The following is a 10,614-nucleotide window of genomic DNA, read 5'->3' as shown; positions in this document are numbered from 1 at the left end:
TTGATATGATTATGTGACTCTTGTCTCTCAATTCAATAAATGGTGTTGGGAAAATTGGAAAGATACATGCAAAAAAATGAAACTAGACCACCAACTTACATCATACATAAAAATAAATTCAAAATGGATAAAGGACTTAAACGTAAGATGGGAAACCATAAAAATCTTACAAGAAGCCATAGGCAGCAAAGTAGCAGACACTTGTCATAGCAATATCTTTACAGATACAGCTCCAACAGCAATGGAAACTAAAAAGAAAATAAACAAATGGGGCCACATCAAAATTAAAAGCTTCTGCATAGCAAAAGAAACCATCAACAAAACAATAAAAAAGCCCACTGCATGGTAGAACGTATTTGTCAATGTTATCTCTGATAAGGATTAGTCTCCAAAATTTATAGAGAGCTCATACAACTTAACAAAAGGAAGATAAACAATCCAATTAAAAAATGGACACTTTTCGAAAGAGGACATACAGAAGGCCACAAGACATATGAAAACATGCTCAAAGTCACTAATTATACGAGAGATGCAGATCAAAACAACAATGAGGTATCACCTCACACCTGTCAGAACGGCTACCATCAACATACATGATGGAATACTATGCTGCTGGAAAAAGGAAGGAACTCCTACCATTTGCAACAGCATGGATGGAACTGGAGAGCATTATGCTAAGCAAAATAAGCCAGTCAGAGAAAGATAAATATCACATGATCTCACTCATTTGTGGAATATAGTGAACAAGATAAACTGATGAACAAAAATAGAACCAGAGTCATAGAAGCATCGAATAGACTGTCCAACCTATGAGGGAAGGTGGGTGGTGAGAGTAGGGTAGGGGATCAACCAAAGGACGTGTATGCACGCATATGAGCATTACCAATAGACACAGATGGGGGTGGGGGTGGGGGTATGTGCTGGGCTAGGGAGGGGGTGGGAGGGGAGAGGTCAATGGGGGAAAAAGGAGATATATGTAATACTTTAAACAATAAAGAATTTAAATTAATAAAAAAAACCTCATTACAACTCATACATAGTAACTGTGAAGTAGATATCATTAGCAAGAATTTGTAAATGAGGAGGTTATGTCGCTTGCTGTAGCTCATACAGCTTGTTAAGTATAGGAGTCAGGATTCAAATTTAGGTCTTTCATCACAAAACATTAAACTTGAAACAACAGCTTTTTCAAAAAACAGCTAACTACTTTATGTATTTTGTGTTCAAGATACATGAAGTATCTTATGCATTAATGCATGAGGTCTCACAATAGAAATAAAAGAATAATGGCACTTTTTTTTTATTAACACGTTAAGCGCCCAGCCTGTTTTGTCTTCCGGATGGAAAGTATAGTGTCTGTCACTAGTGACTGACTGGGCGCATAACGTGTTAATCGCAACCTGGATTTCTCTCTGCTTTTATCTTTGCATTATGGATAATTTTAAACATGTATAAAAGTAGGCAAAACTGTATAATAAGCCCCCAGGTATACATACTCCAGCTTCAACAAGAGTCAATTTATGATCCAACTTGTTTTATCTACAACTCCACCTCAAAATTTCTCTCCCCTCCTCAGTTATTTTAAATAATATGTCAGCCAAGTACCACTTTATCTTTAAATATCACAGCAAATCTCTTCTAAGATAAGGTCTCTTTTTAAAAACATAAGCATAAAGCATTGTCACACCTAAAAAATTAACAGTAGATTCTTTTTAAAAAATTTTTTCCTTTTTGTTGGATTTATGGGGGTGACAATGCTTTACAAAATTATACAGGCTTCAGGTGCACAATTCCACAACACATCATCTGTACCCTGTACTGTGCGTTCCCACCCAAGTCAAGTCTCCTTGGATCACCATTTATTGCCCCTAACCCTTCCTCCATCTCCTCTTTAATATAAAATATCCAGTCAGTGTTAAAATTTCTAATTCTCTGATAGATATCACTTTTTATAGTGACACATCTCTTTTAATCTATAGTTAATGTGGCTTTATAATAATATTTACCTTACTCCACTATGCACTATTTGCTTTTGGCAAGCATATTTTTAGGAATAAATTTGCTTTGACAAGAGATATAGGCTTGCAATTTCAATATATATATTTTAATGGTCACAGAATGAAAATTTTTCATATTGAAATATACTGAATAACTTTCTCAGAAACCCTCTATGCCAGAGGTTCTCAACCTGTGGGTCGCAATGCCTTTGGCGGTCAAATGACCCTTTCACAGGGGTCGCCTAAGACCATCCTGTATATCAGATATTTACATTACGATTCATAACAGTAGCAGCATGACAGTTATGAAGTAGCATCGAAAATAATTTTATGGTTGGGTCACCACATGAGGAACTGTATTTAAAGGGCCAGAAGGTTGAGAACCACTGCTGCTAACCATGCAGAATCTTCAAGTTGGCAAGAAATTTCCCTGGCCCACGTTTACCACTATCACAAATGTAATATGAGTGATCACTGGACCAACAAAATAGGATTTTGTTATACACATTTACAACATTTTCAGTCTTCTTAAAATTTTTATTTAAATATTGTGCCATTTGCTTTAGAGTCTGGGTCCATGGTGGCAATTTTTCTAATACGTGTGAAGATGGTTTTATTGCCATGAAATTTAAATTACAACTGGCAATAATTAACTTATTTTACAGAAGGGGAAACTAAACTAAATGAAGTAAGTCAGTTTTCTCAAGCGATAAAATGCTATTGTGGTCATATGTAAAAGGAAAAACTAATATTATTGTTTAGACATCTGAACAATCATTTTTTTTTAGATGTTTGATTAGTGAAATGGTAAAAGTTCCATGGCAAAGATTCCAATGAGTTTTCTTTGCAACTATAAGTGAAAAATTAAGTGGATGAAAGTTCTTAAAGTAAGCATGACTTGAAATATCAAGGGAATCTATGTCTTATTAAAAATAAAAGTAAGGTGCCCTGGACAGTGTGGCTCAGTTGGTTGGGCGTCATCCCATGCACTGAGAGGTCGCTGGTTAGATTCTCGGTCAGGGCACATGTTTGGGTTGCAGGCTCGATCCCCGTGGGGCATGCAGGAGGCGGCCGATCAATGTTCTGCTCTCACATCGATGTGTGTTTGTTTTTATTGTCTAAAGTTTTACGTATGTCTCCTTTTCCCCCAATTGACGCCCCCAGCCAATGTTTTTTTCTCTCTCTCTCTGCCCCCTTCCTCTCTCTAAAAATCAATAAAAATATTTTAAAAAATAAAAAGGCTTTCCCATGTTCTCCAATCATATTTGAGCTCATTCAAAGAGCTCTTTCATTCATGTCCCTTCTAATTAAAGTAATAAATATTTGGATTATGCTTTATTTTCTCTATGTTTCATTCTTTTTTTTAATGAACATAATTCAGGAAGTTGACAGTGGACCAATAAGGAAATCTGGGTCGAAATATGAGGGAAAAAATTACCATTGATACTATCATACATTCAACTAAATTTTCTTACTGTTTAGTATGTGTAGGTACCATGCTTAGGGCTTACGCATATTGCAACTAGTCCACATAACAACCCTGCATTGAGGCAGTACGATATCGACCATGGAGAGCAGGGGTTCTGGAACTACTAATCAGTACAGGTGTCTTATTAGGGTGATGAAAATGTTCTAAAATTAATAGTGGTAATAGTTACACAAACTCAGTGATTATACTAAAAACCAATGACACACACTTTAAAAGGGTGAATTTTATGGTATATGAATTCTATCTCAATAAATGGTTTCTATATATTTAAAAGTATGCTACAGAATTACACTGACCAAGTTGGAATCCTTGAGAGGCCCGATCTTGACCAAGCCTCTTAACCTCTCTGTGCCTCAGTTTTCCAAATCTGTCGATGGGCATATTAATAGCACCTATTTCGTAGGGATGTTCTGAGGGTTAAATACGGTAATACATGTAAAGGACTTAGCACAATGCCTGGTGCAATCCCTGTTTTATAGATAAGAAAACTGTGGGTCAGAGAAATTTAGCAACTTGCTAAGGTCAAATGACCTTTAGCTAAACAGTGCAGTAGGGCTTTGAACCCAGGTCTGCCAAGCCTCAACCCCCACGCTCTTTCTGTCAAGCATGTTTCTTTTCCAGAACAGGAATAAGACTCTCCCCGATGCTATTCAATGGTTACTCCTCCAGCGCGTTAAACCATGGGATTGAATGGAAAACCTGGGATTGATAAGAAAAACGTTGCTTGCAATCCTTCTCCATGTCTGGGCAAGCGGCTTTCTTTTAAGGTTCCTCTTGCCGCACATGGTACTGAATCATCACCATAAACATATGTTTAAATATGTGCTACCAAAGGGCTTTATAAATAAGGGATTTTTTTTCTAATTAAGGACCATTTTCCTTCCAGGCACCAGACTCCGGTTTAGTCCCTGAAGAACACACGAGTGTATTTTGTGTGCAGAGTTAATAAAATTCACCATCATCTTCCTTCACCAGTGATGGCGAACCTATGACACGTGTGTCAGAGGTGACATGCGAACTCATTTTTTTGGTTGATTTTTCTTTGTTAAAAGGCATTTAAATATATAAAATAAATATCAAAAATATACACCTTTGTTTCAATACGGTTGCAAATATCAAAAAATTTTCTATATGTGACACGGCACCAGAGCTAAGTTAGGGTTTTTCAAAATGCTGACACGCCGAGCTCAAAAGGTTCGCCATCACTGCCCTACACAGAAGATCCTGCCACAGATACAAATGCTAGGAGAGTCTGGGGCTATCATTTCTGTCCCTTCTCACTCCCTTCCCAATACTACCTGGTCTTCCAGGGCTTTAACAATTCTTCCGCTAACTGGTCTCTTTCTTACACATTCCTTTTCTTTGTATAATCCTAAATTGACCTATAGAACCTCCTATACACCTGTACCCACCCACTCTACCAGTTTCTGAAGCACACAGTGAACTAAGACTTGTTCAAAAGGGCTTCAAGGTAAAGGGCATTCTCCCTCCCCTGCCCCAAAAGCATGTCTTAGGGAAGAGCAAGGCTGTGGGCAAAACAACGGGTTTTGCTACTTGATCTTTCTTTACATGTACTAGTATTTCCAAATAAGCAAAGACTTTGCTACATATATTCTGCCACTGCCAATAGGTAAATAGTTTTCTGTTCTAAATAAACTCTTTTTTTCAATAAGAGAGAAAGGCTGGGTAGAAGTTGCCCCGTGCTGGAAGAGGACTGCCATGCCACTATTATTAGCATCTGGTAAGATGGGCCCTTTGTCTTTTTAGCTCCAGATAGTCTCCTGTGTTAAGTTCCAAAATTATTTTTTCTTCTCAACATATTATTATACCACATCTCTGACACTAATTCTTTATTTCTCCTTTAGGTAATTAATTCTACCCTCGCAGTTCCATTCATTTCTGCCAGTTCACATTCATGTTCCGGCCCCTGTGGATTTTGGTTAACATCTGTTAAACCCTGAACTGTAGGACCATTCCCTGAATAGCATATTCACATTTTGCGTTCATATAATTTTCTATTCTCAACCTATGTTTTTGCCATAAATGTTTTAGGACAGTGAGATATATAGTAACCACACATCATATTATTCAAAATACTATAAATGGTATGACTTTAAGTTACAAGAATTAAGAAGCTTTAGAAATATAATATTTTCATGTGTTAAAGTTGGCTTTAAAAAAACTTGAAATACATGAAAACAAAGTATGAGCTAGGAAAATTAAAATGTTAATAAAACTAGTATCATCATGCACAACTTAAATTTTTTTAAGGCATGACTGTTCACTGAGATGAGATATAGTGACAGTAAAAGAATAAGGAGTATGGGGCAAGTTTACAATTGGTTAAAGAGTTATAGCGCAAAAACAGTTCACAAAGTAGTTGCAAATTTGGTCTATTCCTTTCGGTGATTATCTGAGAAAATACAAATCTCGACTTCTAATAAGGTAAGATAATTAACATTCACAAGGATGTTTCTAATATTCTCAACCAGAGTACTGAACAGAAGGAAAGCCTATACTTTAAAGACATCCCCTCAAACTGTTTGAATTCAGAAAAAAAAAATCTTCTAATTTTGAACCTTTTAAAAATGTGTTCCAATCCTGTCCTTTTTTTTTCTTTTCTTTAATCTTGCACACAGCTGTCTGTCGTACTTTTTAGAATCATGCCAGCTGCTGGGTTCATCAAGCCAAGGCAGGAAAACAATGGTTTGAAAGTAATTAGACGCTCCGAGGCTGCAGCGAGGCTCATATTAAAATGTGATAACACTGTTCTAGTGGGAATTTCAACACTGCTCCATTTCTGACATTTCTCTTCTGCCAGACAGGCAGGCTGTGTGGAAGAGCACCGTGATCGGCGAGGTAACACACTGGAATTTCTTTCTGGAGCAAATGAAGGATTAGCCGCGTTGGAGCCCTCCCAAGGTTTTGATGATGGACTTGGCTACCATTGTATTTGAATGCTTGTGGATCCTGTTGGCCTCGAACAAAGCTCAAGAAATAATAGCATATTATAGTTTTAGTTCTATAAAATGATCTAGCACCAATCCACTCAGACAGAGGAAGCGTCAAAGACCCTTGTTGCTAAAAGGCAGGGCAGGGGGAGGGGGGCAGCAGGATGAAGGTTAATTAAACACTCCACTAACTTTCCTCAGAAATGGCTAATGCTACTCTGTGGAGAAGCTTTTATAGACGAGACAGAAGGAAACAATACCGTCTCCACCTTCTTAGGGTAAAACCATAAGTCGTCCGAGCACTCACCTGGGGGCTGAAAATCCCAGTAGTACCTGAAAAACAAGAAAAAGAGTGGAGATACAGTCAAACCTGTATTCCTCAATCTGGGTTGGCCTATGGTAGCTATAGCACCCAGTCCAAAAAGCTTGCTAAATAGTCGGTAACTAGCCAAAGCTACTACCCACTTTGATAAGAACCCAAGGGACTTGGGAGAGCCTCGAAGGCTTGAAAGCAGCATTGAACTCACTGTAACTCCTTAGATAACTTGGACCACGTTGCTGGAGATGTCCTAAGAGGTTTGCTAGCCATGGACCAGGGTTTCTCATAGGAGCTTACAGACACTGAGCAGGACAATTCTTTGTTTGTGACAACCTGTCTCCTGTATTATAGGACAACCAGCATCACTGGTCCTGGATATCCAATGCCAGTGGCACCTCCAATACATCCCCGCCCCGCAACACATCCTCAAATACCTCTGGGCCTAAATTCTTCTTAATTTTATAGGTCAAGCATGAGCAACTGACAAGGTCATCAAACATTTTAGTATCTGAGCCAAGTTTGAGGCTCTTGAAGCCTGCCATCTCCTTTTTTTATTTTGGGAAATGATTGGCAAAACTGACAACCCTTAAAGCCTTAAAACTAATGAAACAGCAGTGGCAGGAAGGATCATTTTTAAGTCACTTACTTGGAATCTAAATTGCATCCCCCTCCCTCCAAAACAATGTTCTGTATGGTGGCTACCCACAAAAGTCTATTGTATTTTGGATCCCATTTCCTCCTGCCTTCACAGGAAGCTTACGTTATTTCTATATTGATTTTCTCTTGTATATAATCAACCTCTGCCTCTCAATTTCGCACTTTCCATCAGCATTTTGTTAATATAAAAATAAAGCAAACCTTCCCTCACCCTCTTCATATCCCTCCATCTTGGCCGTCCTCTTTTCCCTCACATCACAGTGAAATTTTCCAAAGTTTGCCTATCTCTTTATTTGCTCACCTCTCACTCATTTCTCAACAGAGTCCAATCTCGCTTACAATCACCACATGTTATTTCTTGCTGTGAACATAGTGACCCTCCCATACCACTACGTAGAGTGAGTAATTCTTATCTTCATCTTGACCTCCCAAGAGTTTATATGTGCATATGAGCATTTCCCCCTTGGCTAGAGAGTCACAGTTTTATCGAATTCTTAAAAGAATCCATTACCCGCCCCTCCCCCTCAAAAAGACTAACAGAAGGGCATAGGTGATCATTGTGTATCTTCCAGTACATACGTGACTGAAATAATGTATGACCACTTTAGGGAGAAACTTTAGCCCAGTGAGTACCTAGGTTATTTGTTAATAAGATAAAAATTCAGAAAGTGGAGAGGAAGGAAATCAGTGGGGCGGATGTTGCCATAATCCAGTAATGAATCCGTGGGAAATGATCAGAGATGAGGAAGAGAAGATGGAGAAGAAACCTCATGCTTGGTTTTTCCTTTTCCTTTCCTTTCCCAGAACGGTTCTGGACTGGCAGCCAGGTGAAGGGAAATGTAAGATGGCAGGGAAAGTTAAAGACAGCTTTGCCAGCTGCAGTGGAAAAGAAAAGAGGGAAGAAGAGGAGAAAGGGGAGGAAAATGTAAAGCTGTAACATCCCGGAAGGCGCCCATGTGGATGTAGGGACATGCAAACGGGAACTGGCATGACGGGTCAGTCTCCACCCAGCAGACAACGCAGCTCCACACTGTACCCGCTGGCCACTGTGAAGAGTTCTCCATAAAACTCCTTTCTGTAAAATACAGCTAATCAAGCTGATCCTAAAAGGGCTGGGCACTCTGTCATCTTCCCCTTCTATTTTCCATCTTCTTTTGAGGCACCGCCCAAGCCCTTGATTCCAATCATTAACCAACCTCTAATTCAATAGAAATAGAAATTAGGGTGCGAGCAAATGAGCGCGCTCACACGTGTGTGTGCGTGTGCGTGTGCGTGTGTGTGTGCGTGTGCGTGTGTGTCTGTGTGTACGCACGTGTGTGTGCGTGTGTGTGAGTGTGTTGGGCGGGGGGCGGGGGGGTGCTTAAATGCCTGAACATTTAGCTGTGACTTAAAATGGCTTATTATAAAAAAGATTAGATTTAACAGTATCAAATACAGTGGGTTTATCTTGATGTTAAAAATCAGAATCTGCTTTATTCTTGATAATACTGTAATTAAATATATCTGTCAATAAAAATCATATGTAGAACTGAAATGAGATGACATGAAGTGGAATGTTAGTTCCCATATTTTTCAGAAGTTATAAAATTATCCTGTTACCCTACCTTTTTTCCCTCTCCTCTTACTCTAAGTATTAATTAGGAATGACCCTAAAGAAAGTCTATTCACTCACACACACACACACACACACACACACACACACACACACACACGGTTCACAGAGGTTACTTCTAAATGGCAAGGCCAAAAGGTGAGCAACCTCATCCCTCACTGGAGGAGCCATGGATTACTCTCTGCTGGACACACTTAAGGCCTTGATCTTGTCTTGTTAAACATATCCTGTGGTTGCCTTCATCACATTCTCTGGAAAGATGATTCCACACCAGCGAATTCTACACTCTTTAGGTGGCATTTAGTCAAATCCTGCCAAAATCTTCTAATTCTTATCCTTCACTTTGAAAACAATTATCCCTTAGCCAGAGACCCCAACAAGTCTGAAACTAAAAATTTTGAACCCAAATGCAAAGACCACATTAGAAGTATATGAAAGAAAAAGCATACAAACACACAGTTGTGTTTATCCTAAAAGTCTCTGAGAATTTCATATCAGGCCTGTGCATACAGATGACAGATACTTCTTTAATCTTCTCTTTGAAGCTCTGGCTTCTATGTGAAAGGGAAGCTATCACTCCTCTATAATAGACATATTCAACATTATCAGGTCCATGCAAATAAGATTTGAAACTAGGAAAAGAAGAGTACGAAATGAGCAAAGAGAAAATGCTAAAACCATACTGATGATGATTATCTTCACATTCAATCAAAATAAATACATTTTTTTCTTGTGCTTCCAAAAATGAAAATGAAAGAATAAAAGTCCACAACATTAAGTTTACTCTACAAAATAGTCTTGAACATTTAGGGTTAAACATTATGTGCAAGGCAAAGTTTGTGATACATGCTTTAAATTAAACAGGTTTCAATTAAACATTAATTTATTTTTATTATTAAAGTATAGTTGACACAATATTATAGTAGTTGCAGGTGTACAACATAATTACTTAATATTTATATATGTACCTTATGAAGTGTTTAACATGGTAAGTGGAGTAACCATCTGTCACGTTACGGAGTTATTACAATATTATTGACTATACTTCCTATGCTGTACATTACATTCCTATGACTTATTTATTTTACAACTGGAAGTTTGTATTTTTCAATCCCCTTCATCTTTTCACCCTTCCTTCAATCCCCTTTAATTGAACTTTAAAGGTACAACAAATAAATTGAACCCACTGTATTGAGGGAATCTTGATGAGCCCCAGCTCATCAAGATTATGATAATAATAACAATGTTAAGATATTTTGAACACATTGTTGGACACTGTTCTAAGCAGTTCTCTTATATTAACTCACTCCCCCTTCAACTCTAACTGTATTATTATGTTCATTTTCTAAATGAGGAAACTGAGGCATCAAGAGGTGAGATAACTTGCCCATAATCACACAGTTAGTAAATAAGGCTAAAAGTTACCATTCCTAGCAACTAGTTCCAGAACAGGCACTCTAATAATAAATTAAGGAGGTGAAACAAACAACTGTAACTATCCTCATATTGGAAATATCTAGGAAGAAAAATAATTCTATTTCCTAACTATAATTTAAAAATTAGCACATTCAGTATTTAATCTTATCTTA

General features: G+C 37.9%; 1 protein-coding gene across 1 annotated transcript in view; it reads right to left on the bottom strand.

Moving 5' to 3' along the window:
* The window catches only part of SKAP1 (src kinase associated phosphoprotein 1), a 261,116-nt gene that overhangs the window by 201,835 nt on the left and 48,667 nt on the right, over positions 1-10,614 (bottom strand). Inside the window, exon 4 of the mRNA XM_006774412.2 lies at positions 6,745-6,770. Within this exon, the coding sequence (XP_006774475.1) occupies positions 6,745-6,770 (26 nt within the window). The remainder of the gene's footprint in view (positions 1-6,744; positions 6,771-10,614) is intronic.

This window comes from Myotis davidii, unplaced genomic scaffold (assembly GCF_000327345.1).
Source record: "Myotis davidii unplaced genomic scaffold, ASM32734v1 scaffold327, whole genome shotgun sequence".
In the NCBI taxonomy this organism is placed as follows: Eukaryota; Metazoa; Chordata; class Mammalia; order Chiroptera; family Vespertilionidae; genus Myotis; species Myotis davidii.
The sequence above is the reverse complement of the archived record's forward strand: the minus strand, read 5'-3'. Positions and strand labels throughout refer to the sequence as shown.